The sequence below is a fragment of the Halichoerus grypus genome, chromosome 7 (genome assembly GCF_964656455.1).
Source record: "Halichoerus grypus chromosome 7, mHalGry1.hap1.1, whole genome shotgun sequence".
In the NCBI taxonomy this organism is placed as follows: domain Eukaryota; kingdom Metazoa; phylum Chordata; class Mammalia; order Carnivora; family Phocidae; genus Halichoerus; species Halichoerus grypus.
Genome location: NC_135718.1, coordinates 104,834,789 through 104,857,131, shown reverse-complemented (window position 1 = coordinate 104,857,131; position 22,343 = coordinate 104,834,789). Strand labels below are relative to the sequence as shown.

At 46.2% G+C, this 22,343-nt stretch overlaps 1 protein-coding gene across 1 annotated transcript in view; it reads left to right on the top strand.

Moving 5' to 3' along the window:
• The window catches only part of TNR (tenascin R), a 406,540-nt gene that overhangs the window by 315,796 nt on the left and 68,401 nt on the right, over positions 1–22,343 (top strand). The window contains exons 3-6 of the mRNA XM_036117323.2: positions 8,844–9,405; positions 11,990–12,466; positions 18,551–18,814; positions 22,081–22,196. Of these exons, the coding sequence (XP_035973216.1) occupies positions 8,907–9,405; positions 11,990–12,466; positions 18,551–18,814; positions 22,081–22,196 (1,356 nt within the window). The 5' untranslated portion in view covers positions 8,844–8,906. The remainder of the gene's footprint in view (positions 1–8,843; positions 9,406–11,989; positions 12,467–18,550; positions 18,815–22,080; positions 22,197–22,343) is intronic.

Sequence of the window (22,343 nt, the reverse complement as noted above, 5' to 3'; positions counted from 1 at the left end):
GAGTGCTCGGAGGAAGCGCCAGACCGAGCCAGGAGGGGGGCCAGAAGCCAGACTGCCCGTCCCAGCCAATGCGGTTTCTCTAATCCGCACTGACACAAAGCCACCCACGTCCTGGGCTGACCATTTGTGCCGAAAAGCGAATGTGGCTCCGTGGGATTCGGGACAGCAGACCCTCCCTGCTGATGCTCAGGCAGGGGGCACGGCAAGGCGACCATTCACCCCTCAGGAATGGGCGCCGGCCAGGCCTGGTGGCAGGTGACACCCGGCCTGGCCCGGCGTCTCCTCCCCCAACACCCCACACCACTCCGTGTCTTTGCTGACAGCTGGGGCCAGCCACGGGCTCTGTCTGCGGGGAGTTTTCTGCCCTCGGGTTCTTTTCAGAAATCTGACAGGCCCAATAAGGGCGCAGTGCTGAGGGAGACTGCGGGCTCGGAGCCCTCCCTTAGCCCCGGCTGTGCCTCCGCGGACACAATGGGGCCACCTGTAATCACATTACACCCTCGTCTTTCATAATTACCCTCTTTCTCCGAGTGACAGAGCATCCCAACGGCAGGGAGGGAACTATTTTTAAACTAATTCTTACTAAAAAAAAAAAAAAAAGGCACAAAAAAGAGTGTCATTTTTCCACAGATATAGTTCTGGTTTATAAATCCCCCCCAGGGACAGAATGGAGACGAAGTTTGGCAGAAGCTAGAAAATCCAAACAGAGCTCTGGCCACCCACCCCTGGAGATCACCTCTGCTCACCAGCCCAACAACCCACACACTCATTTTTTCTCTCCTGGCGTTTTTTCCTGAGGTATTTCCGCCCATCTTCATCTCTCAAATCTCCTCTCTGAGTCTCGGGGTTGGGGGGAGGGGAAGAAAAGGAAAAAGAAAAACCCCAAAAGCATAGCTTCAGTGTGAGTGACTAGTGGCTTTTCCTCTTGGTCTCCTCCCCGTCCTTTCCTGCCCCACACCCCACCTTCTGGAGACCAGCTCTCCTCTCCCTTCTCTGTGCATGTTTTTCCATAACCACCATAAAGCATCTCAAGGTGAAGAAAGAATCCAGGGGAGGGCTTGTGGAGGAGGCCAAGGGAAGGAAGAGCCCCTGAAGACCAGCTTCAGCTGGGGCAGGCGCTCCAGGCGAGCTGGGTGAGCCAGGCTCTGCCCGCAGGTCTCGGGAGAGGAGCGAGCACTTCAGCCACAGGGCACCAGCTCGCCTGGAGGACCAGCCTGCTCTCCGCCTCGTACAAATTACCCGGAGACACCTCTGGTGCCGGCCCCGATAATTGCACTGATAAGGAAGCGGGGTGGAGGAAATGAATCAATGGCCCCGCACGGATTTCCTGAGTATCAATCTATCGAATTACTGCAACTCTATTGCACTCTCGTTTGGAGGGTCATTAGCTATCTGTCTTGCTCACAAATGCTAGTGTATCACTGAGGCCCGGGAGTATTATCTGTCCCTCAGGTCTACATTTGCTCTCTCTGCCTCTAGAAGTCTTGTCTGAGCTTCTCGCCAGCTTGGCGCCCTTCCCGTGTTTCCTCCTCCACCTCCCCTGCTTTCCCCTCCTGTCCCCACTGACACACGCATCACCGCTCTGACCGGCCCATTGTGGCCCTAGTGTTGGAGTCTTATTAGTTGTAGTTGGATGAGCCATCTGAGAGGTAGGAGACCTCTCAGGGTCTGAGAGGTGATGAGGAGGGGATGAGGAGATGAGGAGGCTCTGCTGGTCCCCTCGAGCCTAGGTCACCTCTGATAACAGATTTTGCATCTAGCTTACGGATGATGCCACCACCTCGCACCAAAGCCAGGTCATGGGTCTGAGAGCAGGTGGGACCCCTCTACAGGAGACAAGCTTACTGAATGCAGCCCTCATGGATATGCCACGGGATGAGGCCAGGCCTTCCTCAGAGGAAGCTGTAAAGTCCTGTCCGCCAGCTTCCCTGAAAAGCACCACGGAGGGAGACCACGTGCAGAACGGTCAACATTCTCTGTTGGAATAGGAGGTGGAGGTAGAGAATGAAGGTTTCAGGGATGTGAGAAAGAAAAAGCCACTTGGAAATAATGAAGTGACATGAGCTTAGCACAACTAAGGGCATATTTAGTCAGTCAGCGTTAAATAAACGTCCGTTTCATTCTGCTTCCCCTTCAGCAACATCAGATGAAGTGAGAAAAATGGAGCCCTGCAAGCCATTCATTCCACCCTCTGTCTCTGCCTGCCCCCAGAGCAGCCACCTAAGCCGCATGGAAGTGTAGGCACAAGAGAGAAACAGAAGGGCCTGCAGTGTGTTCTGGGGTGTGCTTGTGGCTGAGTCGGGTGGGTCCTGGTCTCCATAACTCCTTGGAAAGGACAAGTTTTTAAGGTGTCCCCTAACTCCTCTAAGATCAAGGTTTACTGGTTTAGAATTGTTCTTGACTCTTTGGGACATGGTGGAGGCTGGGCACTTTTAAATAAAGAGCCCATCAGACAAGCCTTCCCTCCAGCTGGAGAGACTAACGCGGTTTCTAGGGTAGCTGCCTGCATTGGTGGGGAAAACATTAAGCTAAAAGTCATCGCTGTCAAGATGTCCTAAATCTGATCCCGGGAGAGGAGAGTGTTGATTTTTAAGAGCTCTGAGTCTTTTCATGAGAATGGTGTGTGGCCACTAATTAAAACTGGCTGAAAACAGTAGTTAGGAATACAGACTATGGTCAGCAAGATCTGGGTTCAGTCTTGGCTCCTCTGTTCATTAGCTGTGCAATCTTGGTCAAATTCCTTAGCCTTTCCTAAAGCTCATTTTCCTCCTCTTGAATAATGGAAGAAAAGAGGACCTAGCATGTTAGCAAAATCACCGCAGAGCCCTCCCTACTGGTTGTTTACAGAGGGTCTGACTGATTGATGCTTTCTTCTGATTGGCTGTGGCCCGAGCCAAGCCAGTTGCTAAATATCTTGACTCCTAAATATCACTCCTCCCTAGTTTATAGGATTATTGTCAGGAATGAATACAATAATATAAGAAAAATGTTTAGCTTGGTGCCTGGTAAATGCCCAATTCGCTGTTGGTTTTGTTATGGGTTGAATCATGTCCTACAAAGAATATATGGTGAAGTTCTCACCCCCAGTACCTCAAAATGTGACATTATTTGGAAAGAGGGTCATTGCAGACGTAGTTAAGATGAGGTCATACTGAAGTGATGGGCCCCCAATCCAATGTGACTGATGATGACCATGTGAAGACACAGAGACACAGAGAAGACAATATGACAACGGAGGCGGGGATTGGAGTGGCCCATCTATAAGCCAGGGACTGCCAGCTAGGAGAGGAGTATAGATTTTCCCTCAGAGCACTCAGAAGACACCCGCCATGATGACACCTTGATTTTGGACTTCTGGTCTCCAGAACTGTGAGACAATAAAGTTCTATAGTTTTAAGTTACTCACTTGTGGTGATTTGTGACAGCAGGCCTAGGACACTAATACAGTTTTATAATGAGTAGACTTCTCAAAGCCACATGAGACCATGAATTCATAAAGTGTCAGGAAAAAGGAGATTGTAATGTCCATTCTACTTCATCCTCTCACGTAATGCTTGAAAGCCCATCTTCAGCATTCTCATTAAGTATTCTTTCCACTTGTGCCTAAATACCTCCGGTGACAGGGAACTCACTACCCACCACGACAACACAGTAGTTCTGACTGTTAGAAAAGCTATTCTTTATATGGAGCCAAAATTGGTTTCCTTGTAGATTACCCCACTTGGGGGAAACTACTTCCCTTGGACCTTTTGCCAAATAAAAGTCCAATCCTTCAGCCTTCCACAGTCTTTCAAATACTTACATTGATTGAGCAAGTGCTTGCACAATGTTTGTTTGCTAAATGTTTGTTTACTAAAACACACGTCGGAGTTTTAGCAAATGCGATGTCTTTTGTGTATGATGCACTTCTGCTTTCTCTACCTAAAGAGTAATCCAGTTTAGTACTCTCTCCTGATAGGCTAGGTTATGCTGTGGGAAAAAACAATACCAAAATCTGTGCTTCAAAAACCAAAAGATTATTTCCCCCACACATACTGCCCATTCGTTGTGGGTCAGCACGGGCACTGTGTTTGTTGTCGTCACTCGGGGACCCAGACTGAGAAAGTAGCCACCGTCTTGAACCCTGCTAGCCGCTACAGGAGGGAGAGAGCTCTGGAGTGTTTCTCATCAGCAATGAAGGCACCAACCCGGAAGTGACGCACATCACTTCTTCAGAACTGACTGGCCAGTCCTCGTGGCATGGCCGCACCGAACCAAAAGGAGGCCAGAAAATGTAGTCCTACCATGTGTCTGGAAAGCCAGGCCGGAAGTACTTGGCAAAGGGCACTGACAATTATGCTACCCCGTCTGTAGCTGTCCCTGCTCCCCCTGACTGAGTCATACTACCTGCAGCCCTCTCTGGGCATTCTGTGTATGTGTTGGTCATCATAATTATCACATAGCACTGTTATTCTATTTATTGTGTTTTCATCTTCTCCACAAAACTGAGAGTTTCTCAAGAATACGGACTAGGGGGGCGCCTGGGTGGCTCAGTTGGTTAAGCGTCAGCGTTGGGCTCAGGTCATGATCCCAGAGTCCTGGGATCCAGCTCCGCATCAGGCCCCCTGCTCAGTGGAGAGCTGCTTCTCCCTCTCCCTCTCTCTGCCCCTCTCCCTGCTCATGCTCTATCTTTCTCTCTATCTCTCTCAAATAAATAAATAAAATCTTAAAAAAAAAAAAAAGAATAGGGACTGGGTCGTAAGAAGTGTTTGGTTGGGGATGCATTTAGAAGAGTGACCATATAGCTACAATAAAAGACAGAGTCCTTATAGTGGTTTACAAGACCATATCTGGCCTGGCCCCACTATCTCTCTGACATCTCCCCACATCTGCTCCTTCATTTGCTTGGCCATAGTCTCACTGTTCCTCAAACTGTTCCTCAAAGTCCAGCTCCTGCCTCAGAGCCCTCACACTTGCTGTTCCCTATCTCTGAAATGCTGTTCCTCCGCCATCTGCTTGGCTCACCACTCCACTTCTTTGAGGTCTCTGCTCAGCTGTCACTTTCTCAAAGAATCCTTCCCTGACCATGCCCTACTCCTCCTGCCCTGTTAGCGCCCTGGCCCCTCATCTTTTATTCTCCTCCATTTGCCACTTGCTGATACAAACACACACAAATGAATGTTACATCATCATACATTAAATACCATATACTATGCCTTATACGATACATTATATATGATATACAGGTTTCCCTGCTATCTGAAGTAGAGTGTCCCTATGAAAGCTTTCATAAGTTGAAATGGCATAAAGAGAAGAAGCACATACTATTAATTTATGTGGAAAAGTTTTTGAGCCTTCCAAGACCCAAAAAATAACCTCTGTTGGGCTTTTCTAATACCTTAGGACACATTTTGCTAATGGATGCCCAAAATAAAATGAGATAAAGCACAGATGCTCACAGACACAGTTCAAAGCTCTCACGACTTGATGATGAGATGCTGAGTGTTGTCCCCAGGAAGGAGCAGGGCAGCACCCCTCTCGCTGCTTGGGGTATGCACTGCCTCTATCATGGTGCACTGCAGAATCAATGCTGAACACTATTTTTGCTTTTTGCCCAATTTCCTAAATGCGAAAACCCTTTGCAGAACTAATATAGGTCTCTCCTAAGTGCAAGGTGGCATAATGCAAACTCTCAAAAAGCAAGAGATACCTGCACACGATTATTTTTACAACTTATTGTTTGTCCTCCCCCTGACACACACATACACGCACACGTGCAAACACACTTGAATGCAACTTCTGTGAATGAAGGAACCAGCATATGGTAGGTACTCAATAAATATCTGTCAAATGAATGAAAAAGGAACCAGTGTACCTCCTGAGTCTTCGCTTCTCTGGGTTCAATGCCAAATTCCTCCCTCTCATATGACAAGACTGAGTCCCTTCAACATCCTGGCCACCCAGAAGTGATCAATGATCAGTGCAGTACAGAGTGAAACAGCCCCTTGCTTCTCCTTTATTCTGTATTTTAATTCATAAAACCTAAATTTAAATAAGATTTTGGAGGTTACAAATATCACGCTGTCGACTGACTCATAGTAAGTTTGGTTATTGACTAGGATCTTAAGTGTTGTTCAGAGAAAGCTAAACCTTTCACTCCATAGATACTTTTGTAGTTGTTGCTTTGGATCTAAGTGTAGGACCTGACATTTTTAGGACACATTCTTAATTTTCCTATCACTTGTCTTCCTTTCCAGTTTTAACATAATTTATTCTTTCACTTATTTATTGTCAACTATGTGCAAAAAAAATCTACATTACATGCTATGGGTTTTGCATGATAATTTTACAGTTCCTGGGTTTAAAAAAAAAAAAAGCTATTCGACAATAGCAACATGGATCAGACAAACCAATGTTAGTTGAGTAAAAGAGATAGCTAAGTCTCCTCAGCCTTCAGTGTGAGAGTAAGTGTCAGTGACTGATAGCAGAGCCGTTCCTGGGGAGCTTTCAGTGATAGAAGGGGCAGAAGTGACCCTCCAAGAAGGCAATGGTTGGGTACCTGGAAATGGAGAATCAGTAGCACCTTAGATTGAGGGCCTTGGAAAGAGTTGACAGCCATGAAGGCAATTTGGTTCAGGCACGTCACTCCATCTATCCCCGAGGTTGATTTACCTCATCTGGATGTGGTCAGTGGATTGCCACCTCCCACATTACTCCAAGAACCTACCCTTGTTCGAACAAAGGTATGCTAAATTTGGGCTTTCCCGCTGTCCACTAATGGATGAGACTTCTCACATGCTTCAGTGATTTCAGGGCAGTCCTTGGATAGGGAAAGAATCAAAACAATTATTCTACTTGTCTGCAAACCATATGTATTTATTTTAATTAATGCCAGGTACTAGGTAGGTATTAATAACTCAATCATCAGTACAATTCACTACATCAAAAATCACTACTACAGGCACATACTGTTATAATCCCCATTGTGTAGATAGAGAAATGGGTTAAATGATCTACCTACAGCTAGAAAGTGAAGGAGCTGGGTCTGAACCCAGACAGTCTGGCTCCAGTGTCCATGATCTTAACAGCTCTGCTCTGTTTCCTCTTCATATTGGAAACAGGGACCATACCCAGTTATGGTCCAATATATAACATAAAGGCTGAGTAATGAGACATGGATTTTATACTAGTAATACAGATTACTCCTACCAAAATCGACCCTCAGACATTGTCCAGTTGAACTGAAAGGGACAAGAATAGTGAATAACCTGAGGATAATGGAAGGAGATCAAATAATTTGGAGAATGATTCAGCCCTTTGCTCACTGGGCAATTACTCATTAATTCATCTGTTTATTCATCCTTCCAAACGTCCACTCATTCATCTAACAGCCACGTACCGAGCACTTCTGCTGCCCTAGGCACATGTCAAATGCTGCAGATAAGACATGGTCTGACCAGAATCGATTTAGCAGTCCAGGTGGGGAGAACCAGGCAAAGGAGACACAGGTCTAGCATGAGAAATGCTGTCAGAGGGGCTTAACTTCGCCTCACTGGGGAGAGCAGATGAAAGGACAGGAAGGAAAAGGTGAGAGGAGAAGGCTTCATGGAGGAAAGAACATTGGATCTGACCCTAGCAAAACTTTCTAATCTCAATATTCCCAGGTAGGTCCTAGAATTAACACAACTGCTATCAGAGACAACAGAAAATTGAACATGCTTGTCAAGAAAAGGACTACAGCACAGCGGTTAGGAACACAGGATGTCAGGCTGCGAAAGTCCGTCAAGCCTGCATTCAAATCTTAACCTCTCCAGGAAGAATTGCCTCCATCATGAGATGGGGATAATCACCAGGCCCCCTCCTAGGGCTGTCCCAAGGGCCAGGAATATCATGTGCAGGGTACACAGCGCTGTCTGGACACCGAGCACCGTCAGTAGGCATTAGCCATCATTCATGTCTTCTCTGAGTCAGAACTAGCCTTACTCCATCCCTCCGTCCTTAATCTTCTTAGAAGCTCTAACACTACCCTTAAAACCAAAGTTTGTATGTCTCTTTCCTCTTTTACACAGGGGATAAAAAAAGAAATATAATTTCTGTAAAACTGATTTGCATTACAGTAAATTTATCATCCTCGGTGGGTTTTGGTGACTAGGTAATCAGCAGAGGAGCTAATTCATTATTTTAGCAATTTAAACAGGACCTCAGAAGAAAGACACCCCGTGGTCACAAACCACCGGAACTAAACTAATGAGAAGATTAAAAGAAAGTTCGACTCACACAGTGCCCGATAATCACAAATGTACCCAAGGATTATTAACAACCACAATTACCTGGAACTATATTATCTTCCTGGTTGGTTATTCTAAAGTCAACTCGTATTGAATACATGAGCTTAGAGGAGTTAATAAGTTATTTTGAAGTGGCTGGTAGGGCCCCTTGCTAATAAATATGTGGAAAAATATGAGGATAAGCCTGAGGCTCCTTCGTACCCTTCTCACCCAGACATGAAAGGAAGCTCTGAGCTCTCCTTGGAGGAATAGCCTATCCACCAAGCCCCAGTCGTCAGTCCTCACAGGTCCTCTGTGTTGGGGCTAATTGCCCACCATGGGGCTTGGAAACGTGCATTCTAGGTAAGCCCTTTGGGAAATCAAAATGTCCTTCTGCAGAAGCAGTGTCCATTTTCAGGAATCCATCCCTCTTGGGGGCAAAGCTCTGGGCTTCTGTGACCCTGGTAGCTACTGTCTCTTCCCAACCTCCCTGTGGAAAATCTTAACTGCCTATCCTTTAGCTTTGTAGGATTGTGCCCAGCCGTGGTGCTCCGCACAGCTCTCAGGGGTCATCTGGTTCCTCGGTTTCTCTTGCAGATTCCCACAACTCTACGCTGTGCGCTGCAGGCTGGTCTTGACCCCAGAGCTCTGGCTGAGAGGATGGGGGTGGACGGGGAAACGGTGGTCCTGAAGAACATGCTCATTGGTGTCAACCTGATCCTTCTGGGCTCCCTGCTCAAGCCCTCTGAGTGTCAGCTGGAGGTCACCACAGAAAGAGTCCAGAGACAGGCGGTGGAGGAGCAAGGAGGGGTGGCCAAATACAACGCATCTGGCAAAGAGCAGCCGATGGTCTTCAACCACGTGTACAACATTAACGTGCCCCTGGATAGCCTTTGCTCCTCGGGGCTGGAGGCTTCTGCCGAGCAGGAGGTGAGTGCCGAAGACGAGGCGCTGGCAGAGTACACGGGCCAGACTGCAGACCACGAGAGCCAGGTCACCTTCACGCACAGGATCAACCTCCCCAAAAAGGCCTGCCCGTGTGCCGGCTCGGCCCGGGTGCTGCAGGAGCTGCTGAGCCGGATCGAGATGCTGGAGAGGGAGGTATCGCTGCTCCGGGACCAGTGCACCAGCAACTGCTGCCCAGAAAGTGCAGCCACAGGTAGGGGCTGGGAGCTCTCGGTCCCCGCAGGGGCAGCCGAGGCGCGGGGGAAGGCGGGGGGACACTGCGCTGGGGGGCAGCCCCTCCCGCGAAATCCTGCACCTCCTCCTCGCATGGAGGGAAAAGTGCGCTCCTCTGAGCGCTCGTCGCTCGTCTGCTCGTCTGCAGCTCTCCTCTCCGCTACTACATCTCAGATCTAAATGCGGTCCTTCCCGGGGGAATAGGGGCAGGGATTCTCTACACTGCTCAGCCAGTTTGAAATACATTAACCTGATTTGGGGGGCATCAGTCAGGTAATGGTACATCGGTTCAGCGCAGCAACTTCTGTGGCGAGCAGGGAATTTGGTGTCTGTCTTCATTCATCTTTGGTTTTCACAGGCTGTTGAATTGATACCTCTCCATGTTAACCTCAGGGACTAGAGAACGCAGGCGCTCTGTTCGCTCAGCCACAGCCTCTCTCCCATCTGAGTAAATGATAGTCATTAAGGTCTCAGAGGACCTGTCCCCATCTTCTCCCGCAAGATGGAGGTTTCAGCTCCCTCCACAGACACACGCGTGGGTGCGCATGCACGCACACGCACCTGCTCACACGCACGCTCGCCTGTACTCACACACACTTGCAGAACTGATTCCATGCCCCCAAAGGCTGAGGGTCCAGGAGATTTACCTCTCGCCTCACCCACCCCCTGACTAGAAACACTTAGGGATTGCTATTTTGACCTCTCTGGGAGAAGTCACTACATCTTCAGAGCCAGACTCCCTGAGTTCAAATCCTGGCTGTGCTACTTACTAGCTGGTACTTAAGCAAGCTACATAACCCATGCCTTCCTTCCCTCCTAAAGGTGCTGATAGACTACAATGGTAGGGATTATTACATATAAAATTTGGGCTATTCAGATGAAAGGTTGACTTCTGGTAAGCACCATGTATTCAACAGCTATCAGCTGACCCTTAATAAATAGAAATTGTGTTAGTCCCCTTTTGTGCTCAGTCCTCTCACCCAGAAGATACCTTAGACCCATGCCATTCATTCTTTAATGAGAAAAGGGATTCGTCTTACTACCTTGGGTTCCAGTTTTCACCTCTGTAGGGTCTGGTGTCTCAAGGCTTTCACAGGGCAGAGGCGGGAGGTGGCAGGGATGACATGTAACAGGGCATGGATGACCTGCATGTCCAGAGGGGTATCAGACATGTTCATCCTGAGACACACCAAAATTAGGGGCAGTTTCTGCGTGGTGAAATGTTTCACAAGTTTTCTCACCTCTTTCTCATCCTCATAACCAAAACTATAAATAAACAATGTGAAGAAGAGAAAGCCCAGTCGTTCCATCTCCCATTCTTCTAGTTCTTCCCATTCTTCAGTGAGAACTTTCAGGCCAGTTTGCCTTTTCAGCAGAGCTGAGGAATACAGGGATGTTATTGGTGTCCGTGCACATGAACTCTTCACTGCCCAGGAAGCCAGGTAGCTTCTGAGTGGGCTTTCTCCCAGCCTCCCATCAGGCTCCCTGGCAGATATGGAAAAATCGACGAGCAAGAACTATGTTAAAGCAATGTCAGCCTGGTGTCCTTTCAGACCACCGGGCCAGGTAAAGTGGCAGAATTAAAAAAGGATATAACTTGCTTGACTTCATCTCCTCAGAGCCAAGTGCAGAGAAGGATGCCAAGCAGGTACTGGGCTCATGTTTGCTTTATTAGTGTATTTGACTCATGCTAGACAGATAAATTAACCCCTGTAGTTAAGGTGTGGTCAGGGCTAGGACAGAGGTATGCCTAGAATCCAAAAAGGTTATAGCAAAGAGTAACTAAATGAGGCTGAAGTTCTGGGAAGCCTTAGAAGTGACCCTGGTGCTGAGTTATGATAAATGAGCCAAGTTAGCTAGATGGCAGGAAGGAGAGGGAGCAGGATGGGTCTGTAGCACATATGATCTTGCCCTGCATAGCAGACTCAGCGCTCAGTCTACATCCCCTTGGGTCTCCATCAGTCCCCACAGCCAGCTCCTGGGTGTCTTTGTCAGGGACTATCCTTGAGCTGAGGGAACCTCCTTGGCCTGCCCGAGGAGACAAGGGAAGAGCTGGAACATTTATACCACCCCAGGACTGCCCTTAAGCCATGGGTAGGTGTGACCTGCACTGTGGCCAGAGCATCCTGCAGGATTAAACCTGGTTTATCCTCCCTGGGACCTCGCCTGTTAACGCACCCTGGCTTGGGCTCCTCCCTCCCCAATCTCCCCCTCTCCCTGACCAGTTTCTCCTGGGAGCACTTTCTAGTAAGTCCCCTTGACCTGAGTTCTCATCCAAGGTCTACTTCTAGGGAACCCAAGCTAAGACACACTGAAGGTGAGCTCCTGGAGGACAAGGGGCCAGATCTCATTCATCCTTGCCCCCAGCACTGTGCTAGACACAGGCAACCCAGATTAGGTGAAAATAGTTACAAAATTGGATATGTACCAAACTAGGTTGAGCTTGACTGTCAGCCACACAAATCTGACTAGAGAGCGAGGAGTGGTCTCTGTCCACCCCTCCCCGTGTGCCACTTACAGGAGGTGCCACTGCTGCCCTTTGACCTCCTCCTTGACCGTTCCAGGACAACTGGACTATATCCCTCACTGCAGCGGCCACGGCAACTTCAGCCTCCAGTCCTGCGGCTGCATCTGCAATGAAGGCTGGTTCGGCCAGAACTGCTCGGAGCCCTACTGTCCGCTGGGCTGCTCCAGCCGGGGCGTGTGTGTGGATGGCCAGTGCGTCTGTGACAGCGAGTACAGCGGGGGTGACTGCTCCGAGCTCCGGTGCCCGACAGACTGCAGCTCCCGGGGGCTCTGCGTGGATGGAGAGTGTGTCTGTGAAGAGCCCTACACAGGCGAGGACTGCAGCGAGCTGAGGTGCCCCGGGGACTGTTCGGGGAAGGGGAGATGCACCAATGGCACCTGCTTCTGCCAGGAGGGCTACGTGGGGGACGACTGCAGTCAGCGGCAGTGTCTGAACGCCTGCAGTGGGCGAGGACACTGCCAGGAGGGGCTCTGCTTCTGTGAAGACGGCTACCAGGGCCCTGACTGCTCGGCAGGTAGGAAAGGGGGGCTTTGTAGGGTGTTTGGCAAACCAACCAGAGGTGGAAAGAGAGATGGGAGGGAAGGTGTACTTCGTGCAAACGAATTCCCAAATGGGTTGTGCTCATTTGCTTTCCAAGACAGCCGATTTCTTGAGTCGGTCACAATTGATGAGGCGGACTTAAGGAGGAAAGGACAGACACCATAAAAGGTCAAATTTAGGCTGAAAGCTGGATCTTACCCCTGAGACTGAGCAGGGCCAGTGCTACTAACAGTGACAGCACTCCACTGTCCTTGCAGTGGAGGAAAGCAGAGAGTCACGCCATGGTACTACCTTAGGCAAGGCCACTCTCTAGCTCAGGGGGCTTCTGAGAGCTCCACCTGCCCCCTGGTATCCCCCTTGCCTGTTGCCATACTCCAGGGACATGACCTTTTCCAATGCTACTGCACAAGAGGTGCTTGGTCTGTGATAAACAGACTAGCTAGGCACTCTGGTTATTTCATAACTTACATATTGCAAGGGCTTACTGATTGATGAAACAATCTAGTGTCCACATGGAAAAGAAAAAGCATTTATAGGCAAGGAATTAAATGCAAACAGTAATAAAGTCCTAAAGTCATCAAGCAGCAACTCACATTCTAACAATTAGTACAGAATATTAAAAGGCTGTGACTCATTTTGCTCCGGATGACATTGAGCAAATTGGAACCAACCCCATACGTAGTCTAACGCTGTGGAAACTGATACAAAGGTGATATACTGAAATGAAGATCTAAATCCAGCAGAGTGGAAAATATTAATATCTCACTAGAGTTTTTTTTTTTACCTAAAATTAGATGATTTTCATCATTTCACTGTTATTGCTCATCTTTTTCTGACTAAAGCAGTGACTCTTGCTGATACGTTTTGTTTGTGTATCAGGTTATGTGATTGATCTTGATCCTTTCCGTTTATGATTGAATCTGTAACAGTGGGCTCAGAGTGCCCACTGGGAGGATTTAAAATAAAAAACTACAACAATCAAATATCTTTAGACCTTCTGATGGGTTGTCTCCTGGGAAGTCAGCTTCATTAGCTTTCTGTTCTTTAGCATCGCCAGCGATCCCCCCCTAGATAAGCAGACCAGTCCGACAAGGTCCCTGCACCCGTGACTTCAACTTAAATTCTTTTAAAAGATCAATGGCAATAATGAGAAAAAAAAAACAAAAAACAGTAACACACTGCTTAGGAAAAAAAATCTTTTCACGTTCCTTCATTTTTTTCCATATTGTTATTCCATTTAGCATCCCAATTTTGTTTACTGAACTGAAATGTCTTTCTAAAAACACATATAGTTGTTATACCAATTGTTCCAAAGGAAAATTCAAGCAGAAGTTAAGCCTCGTCACTACATGAAGACTTGTTTGAATCCAAAGTCACAAGGGAGTTGCTGGCAAGGGGAGGTTGAGGCATGGCCCTGGGTTCCAGGCACAGGACGAGGCTTCGTGAGGGGCAGAGGATGCTAAGGGTCAGCTTGAGCCATTGTTCTGGATGGCTATTCTGTAGTCTACCTGCTTCTTAATAGAATAGAGACCTTTGTTTGTATATACAAACCTGCCATATTCCTGCCATATTCCTGACCCTACTTTTCTACAAGAATGGGTCCATTTGCAAACAAAATCTTAATCTGATTCTGGATCCAGACTGAACTGGAGATAAACCCACCTGGTCACTCAGGCAAGACTCAGCCGCTGCTGCCATAACCACAACTGGGTGGAGTCCAAACTGTGAACCCATGTTACCTCCAACACGTTACCTCTGTGCTGTTTGAAGAAGACTTCAGGAGGCCCAGATGAATTACTTTACAGGTTCCAGAAGCATGTGAGGAAGGACAGTTGCATAACCTCCACCTGTTTCTATAGCAACCCCAGAGCCACCACTCATTGCAGGAGGTGCTGCTCTCAATGCCTGCCTTTTAAACCGAACACCACAGGTCTCTTCCAGAGAAGTATCTAGGTCATTATCTAAAGTGCTACTTTGCTTGCTCTTTGAGAGAAGGCTGTGGGAGAGGGGACTATTTACCCACTGTTTGACATTTCTGGCCAGATGCACACACCACGGCGTCACTGCTTCCCTCGTCAGCAGGAGTGAGGACAGGAGAGAGAAGAATAAGGAAGGTGAAATCATGGAGAACCACAAAATATACCTCTGCACGAGTCCTTCTTTTCTCCTCGGCAAGGCCACGGCATATAGCTGCCCATCGTGCGGGCTTCATTCTGAGCCCCCTAGACCACCAGAGCTTGGATACAACCGAATAGCGTCAACAGGGCCACTATATTTGACTCCAAGCCTTGATCTTTGCTCATAGTGTGCCACGGGACAAAATCTCAACCTTCCTGCCTCTGTTCTCTGGCCATGTAAAGATAATAGAACGAAAAAGTCATGAATATGAACACTCAAAACAGGCCGTAGAAAGAAGCTACACTGAGCTTCTCATTTTACAAATTTAAAAAGCAGCAGTCCAGAGAGACAGAAAGATTTTTCCAGAGCCAGACCGCTAATTAATGGCGGAGCAAGAATGAGAACCTTGGTCTCCTACCAACTTCTAGCACTCTTTAATCCTCTCTGGGATGCTAAGTAGAGCGGAATTGAAAAATAAAAATTGTAAAAGCCACATACACAAAGAAATAGTCTTTTGATAGGAAAGCCGAGCCCTGTCAAATGATTTTTTTTGAAGGCATTAGAGGTGGAGGAGAGAGCCACGTTAAACTATTTGTCCATATCTGTCCCCAGTGAAGGAGGTTAGCACAGGATCTGTCCATTGAACTGGCCAAAACTCCCTATGAGTCAGCAGGATTAAAGAACCACCAGAGCAGGACTTGAAACAATCCAGATTGCTGTTCCCTGGACTTCAGTCAGACCTGTGGAGATCCATCAACGTCAGCCTCTGCCTCTGCCCGCACTGCAGCCAGCCCAACCTTTGGCACCTGAAATTACTCGCTCCTTGGAGCAAGACACTTTGTGGAACTGGTTCCAACTGCTCTCAGCACATATGTGCACAACTGAGGCAGGATCTAAAAAGTAAACAGCGTGGAATCTTCGCAGATAAAGCAACTTTAATCTTTCAAGTCACATTGTATTCCTTTTTAACTGCTTGCTCTTCCCCAAAGTTCAAAGTTGGAACCCCAAAGAAAGTAAGACTATGAATACTTTGCTTCCATCCTCAATTCATTGAATCAAGGCATATGGCTCTTCTACAGTGTCTTTTAATAGTTCAGTATCATTTCATCTTATGAGAATTACTGATATCCAATGTACACAGCTGCTGTTACAGGGCAAGTGCCGGTGGTCGTGGCTTCTTCCGTTGAGCCATGGCCCCCAAGAGTACTCCCTCCACAAACAGCACCATTGCTGCTTTATCATCACAAGTGAAGGCGGTGTTTACCACCAGGCTCAGGTCTCAAGATAAAAAATTTGCCAAGTTAAGCTGTCAAGATAAAAAATCCTTCTACACTCCCTTCTTACTTTAAAATCCCAAAGTTCTCTGCTTGGATCTTTATTAGCTTTATTTTCTGGAAGAAGGAACCAAAAAGAAATACACTGACTTGTCCCAAGTGCCATAGGAGTTGTTGATGACTTGAAATTTGGAATGGCCATTTCTTTGACTATGACAGGAGAAGACCCACTTAGGAAACTTGGAATCATTTTGGTTGAATCACAAGAGGGAGGCAGTAGAGAATCCTTTTTAAAATAAGTTTCTTACCTCTAGGATAAGCATCAGTCTGGAATTCATATCTTAAAGAATGGTCTGAACTCTCCTTCACTGTAGTTTACTTTAGATGGCTGTGTATAAATGAAAAAAGGCATCGGGCACAATTCATAACCTGTCCTACAAATTGTAGGGGAAAGAACACTAAGTGTAGAAGATTTGGGTTTGAGAACCAATTCTAATCCAACTCCCTGACTTTTAGCAAGTCCCTTAACCTGGCTCTCAGTTTCTCCATTTGTAAAGTTGGGATATTTATATCTACCCCAATCTACCTCATAGGGCGGCCATTAAAGGACTTTATACATTTCATTTAGATGGTGTGTCTGAACATGTTTTATAGACTGTGAAATGCTGTGCAAATGTAAAGTGGTATTGTTTACTGGCTTAGAGGCTCTAGAACCATCCTGCCTGGTTGAAATCCTTGCTTCTGTGTTTGCTGACTATGGGAGCCAGTTTCCTCATCTATAAAATAGGGGTAATAATAATACCTATCTCATAGTATTGGTGAGAGGACAAAACGAGACAGTCCACATAAGAGTGGTTGGCATTGTGCCTGGTGTATAGTAAATGCTCAATAGAATCATGCAAAGTACTGACAGATTCTATATATAAACTCACCTTCCCTTGGTCCAGGGGCCAGGCTATCCCAAAGATCTTAGTGCAGTTCAGAGTTTTAATAATGTCAGAATTAGAAATGATATATGCTTATAAATGATCGTTTGAAGTTTAATTATTTAAATCTCATTTACATATATTTAGTTTTATAAATTAAAAATTTTTTAAAAAATAAATGTTTAATTTTTGTTTGTTTGTTTCAGTCAGCATTTGCCATCTCCAATCACAGGAAGCTCTCCTTTCTAGACTGTTTTATACAATGAATGGTTTGGGGCAAAAGCAGTCAAAGCGAATGCCCAGCACTGCAAATATATGGTCCTAATTTCCATCCCATGAGTCTGAGTTAGAGGGCTTGTCATTTCTGACTCTCCCGAGGATTTGAAGGCACAAGTGTGAGCAGAACAGAGAGGACAGGCGCTCTCCACTCACACAGTCTGTGAACAGCAGCTGGCTCAGTCCTATGCTCTTGTGAAGGTGAAAGAGTGAGGACATTCAGAGGAGACATTCAAAGCCAGTGATGACTCTTAAACTAACATCTTCACCACACGTAAATTTATAAGTTAGTTATGACTATTTCAATATTGTCCCAATTTTTGATTTAATCTCTGGGCAGGTGCAATGACAAGCACACTGGAGTTAGCCTCCCAATGGGTCTAAAGTTTCAATTATTTAATACCCACACTCCTGGTGAATCTTCACTTCCTAAGGGAACCATACATGAAAGGCTACTTCACTGAGGCTTATTCTTAGGTGATACTTTGAGTAACATTTGAGACGTGGAACAAGAGAGAAAAATAAGCCCTCAAGAATGCTTCTTTGTCATCATCCCCAAGATCAAGGCTAATAAAAACTAGTCTAACACAAGTTACATTTCTTTCAAAACCTAAACAGTCTCTTTTTAAGAGGAGAATAATACAATAAAGGGTTATTGAATATCTTCATTGGGCCATGGCATCCAGGACTTACTGTTTTGGCTTCTCATATTTTGCAAAATAACCAGGAATAAGCTTTTATTCCCACTTGCCAAATCAAATATGGGTTCCTAAGGTAATCTGATGACATAGGCTTATTTAACTACCAAAAATGTTGGCCACTGGTGAGCTATTAAATATGTAACAACTAGCTCTCTGAGGGAAAAAATTAAAAACCTTACTTTATAGCATTTGCCAGTTTCCATGGTGGAACTACTCCTTCCATGGCCAATTTCAGACTACCAACATGACATATGTCACTCAACATGGGGTCTGGAACAGCTATGCAGTAGAATCCAGTTCTATAGTATTTCCACCAGAGAGGTTCGACACACGTGAATTACCTCGAGGGCATGGATAATGGTAAAATGTCGTGAAATAATTTGAAAGTGATGAGTTTTGAGTATTCATTCCCTTTGTTTTTAATACAATTTACTTAACTGTACGTTATACAATTTAATCTTTAATGATGGCTGTATTTAACAACAGTCTTGAAAAATTCCTGAAAATTTGACATTCAACTTTCACAAGCTAGCAAGAGCTGGTCCGGCACACCACTAGCTCATGGCCCTATGGAGAGAGAAGTACTAAGCACAGAAAAGACAAGAACCTGCCCACAGAAGGAGTTACAGATCACTCTAAGCCAGTGAGCGGAGCAGGACATACGGACAGGGTGTGTGGGGTGAGATGTGAGGAAGAAAGTTGAGTCCAGGATGGGGAAGGCAGTCCTCTGAGCTCATGCTATCTGTGTATTGCCTCCTGGTAGTTGCCCCTCCAGAGGACTTGCGAGTGGCTGGTATCAGCGACAGGTCCATTGAGCTGGAATGGGACGGGCCGATGGCAGTGACGGAATATGTGATCTCTTACCAGCCGACGGCCCTGGGGGGCCTCCAGCTCCAGCAGCGGGTACCTGGAGATTGGAGTGGTGTCACCATCACGGAGCTGGAGCCAGGTCTCACCTACAACATCAGCGTCTACGCTGTCATTAGCAACATCCTCAGCCTTCCCATCACTGCCAAGGTGGCCACCCGTACGTAACATTTCCCCATCCTACTTCATTTTTCTTTTTTCCTACATGAGATCATGGGCATTCATGATAGTAGTGTCTTTTCTTAATTCTTCAGGGATGCCTGCAATAATCACTGCTCTTGAGGGGAAGGGTTTCCGACGTGACCCGATTTACCCAAAAGGGTAAATCATTAAAAAGGCACTTCTGATTAAGAGAATTTCCAAATCCAGGCAGCTCCCATCAATTATAGAACCAAAAGGACAAAAAAGCAATTATTGAGTTCTGACTTGTTATAAGCTCGAGTCTGATTAGAAGTCAAAGAAAGTATGAGACTTATACAGACTTTGAATCTAGTTAGGGATTCAAAACCAGAAGATATGAAATAGGACGTATAATAAGCAAATGCTAAATGGTATGTTACAGATGGTAAGTGTATAGCAGAGTGGGGAAAAAAATCTTATTTAAAACCACACTGACGACACCCACTTCTCTTCATAGAGAGGTGGCATAATTTCTTCATGGTCTTTTGTTTAGCAAAATATAGTCTATTTTGATTATAAAAGTTGAGGCTCTAGAGGATAGTTTTGAAAGATTCAGTGAGAGAAAGAGAGCTTAAGACAGAGACAGAGGCCAGCTAAACTGCTCTCCATAAAGAAATAGTTTTTCTTTTTTATTTAGAACAGGGGAAAATTCCTATAGGTGCCTATCTGTATTTTACATGTATTCTATTTAAGCATAGAAAAATTTTAAAAGATTGCATACCAAGTACTAACATTGGCTACATCGAGGAGTAGAATAAGAAGCAGATAGAAAGGCACTTATTTTTTTTTTCTTTATACACCTCTGGTTTCTTAAATTGTCTTTTCCAATACTGCTCCTCTACCTCTCAGATGCTGGGAAGGCAACTTACAATTCAACTCTAATACTATCTACCTGAAGTGAGTGTCCGGTCCCACAGCTTAGGGCCTGAGTCTCACAGGACTGTCCCCACCTCGGGGGCCAGTCACAGGTCCAAAACTGTCACGGGTACATCTGACTGACCAGCTGTAAATTCAAAGGGTTCCCACAACCCTTCCTTAGGTTTGATAATTCCTTAGAACAATTCACAGAACTCAGGAAAGTGCTTTACTTACTAGTACTGTCTTATTTCCAAGGATACAACTTGGGAACAGCCAAATGGAAGAGATGCTTATGGCAAGAGATGGAGGGACGGGGTGTGGAGCTTCCATGTCCTCTCCGGATACATCACACCTCCCAGCACCTCTCTTCACCAACCTGGAAACTCTCCAAACCCTGTTGCTTGGAGAATTTTATGGAGGCTTCACTATGTAGGCACGATTAAATAGGTTACTGGCTGTTGGTAAATAACTCAGTCTCCAGCCTGTCTCCCCTCCCTGGAAGTTAGAAGATGGGGCTGAAAGTTCAGATCTTTTAAATCATGCCGTGGTTTTTCTGGAAACAGGCTATCTAGTTATCTCACAATCATACAATAGATATTCTTATCGCTCCGGAGATTCCAAAAGTTTTAGGAGTTGTGTGCCAGGAACCCAGGGACAAAAACCAAATACTTTTTTATTATATCACACACAGATTTTAGCAGTAGCAGGAAACTGGATCAAGAAGTAACCGTGAAACAGAAGCCCCTGGGTCAGGAAATGGGACTTCTCACCAAATAAGGGATAAGAGATTTCAGTCCATTTTATGTAGGTCTCAAGGGACAAGATGGTATTTGGATAACAAATGCCATGAAAGTTCAGAGAAGGGAGAGGTCAAAGTAAGAAGAGCTGGCCTTGAAGGCTTCTTGGACTCAATTGCACTCGGAAGGATAGGGACCCGCAGAAAGGAAAGGATTTAAGAAATCATACCGTCCCCTTGCTTTCCAGGTGACAGAGCTCCTGTTATAATACTGGATTCCCCCAATGAATGCTGACTTTGTAAATATGCCTATAATTATCTCTGTTTATATTTGACCTTTTTTTCTAAATTCCTCTGGTGCCTGAGAACCAGTTTTAAATATCTTCGATGATTGTGCAGAGAGGCAGGTCACCATCTGCCGCTTTTCCCACCTTGCTCCGGGATGAGTCACCACAGCAAGTGCCTGGCCCGACTCCCAGGCGTCTCCTCTCTCGTGCACGTGCATGAGCAGTTATGAAGTTTCCATCCCCCCGTGGCATGCATTATGCCAATTCAGGGCATCCCCTCAGGCAAGTTCCCAGGTGACAAGGACGAAATCATGTAAACTCACCTGACATGCCTTCAAGTGGTTTCAGAATCAGACCTGCCTCTCAACCAAGAAGCATGAGGAAGCTTCCAAACAGGAAGGATGAGAATCTGTCAGTTTTCCAATGGAATATCCCACAAAAGGCAAAGCTAAAATGGGAGCGGGCTCCCTGGAGAACTGAGAAAAGTCATGCTGTCGTATCTCAGGGCTGGTAATTGGAACTCCATTAGGACAAGCATACCTCCACCTCACTGAACCTGTGCATGCCTCCGTCTGTGCGCCTGTGTGTGTGTTTGCGTGTGGGGGGAGATGGGGTTAGAAAAGGGGGAGATTAAGAAAGGAATGAGAAACAAGATAAGTGAGGCAAAGGTAAGTGAGGGAGAGAAGAGACAAATAACGAAGAACTGGAGAAAAGAGGGAGACAGTAGAGTGAGAGCAAACATCCCAGGATCTGCCATTGTCCTTTGTGTGTGTCTTTGGTTGCCTTGTGTACACGAAATGGAAATCTTAGACCATCCTAGACATGGTGATTTGAGCTGAACTAAATACTCTGACTGCACATCAGATGATCAAGAAAGGCATTCTAGTCTTTATTCTGAAATTAGCTTGTGTCCTTAGCCAACTCTCTCTGTGCCTCCCTCTTCCTGGGTGTGAAATGGGAACATTTTATTGCCTTTCAGGAATCCTTAGAGCCTCCAAAGATAGTGTTCAATTCTCTGAGAAAGGCATCGTATTAAATACCAAGATTTGCCACATTAGTAAGGAAAGGAAAGGTCGTTTCTTTTGTATTTTAATATTAACCTATGATGGAATAGAAAGCATTAAAAAAGTTACTTATTAGATTAAGTTTGTTAAGTTCACTTGGGTATCACCAACACGGAGCAGCACCAGGGCCATGACAGAGTGGGCCAATCCTTCACCTGGGTTCCTCATGTTTGCAATAAGATTGGGATTGCCCACCGCACCCAAGCTGTGGAGGGATGGCACCCAGGCAAAGCTCCAGGTGATGCTCTCTGTCCCTGCCAGGGGTAGCCATGATATGGTCACCCACATTGCTGTGTTCCAGATCTCTCCACTCCTCAAGGGCTACACTTCAAGACCATCACAGAGACCACCGTGGAAGTGCAGTGGGAGCCCTTCTCATTCTCCTTCGATGGGTGGGAGATCAGCTTCATTCCAAAGGTAATGTCCACCTGTGACACTGCCAAACAGCCTCATTTGGAGTATTTATACCCTCAACTTGGAATAAGGGGCTGCAAGGATGGCGCTACCCAAAGTCTCTCTCCATGCGGCTAAGGATGCAAAGGGACCTTTGGTGGTGTCTGGGCT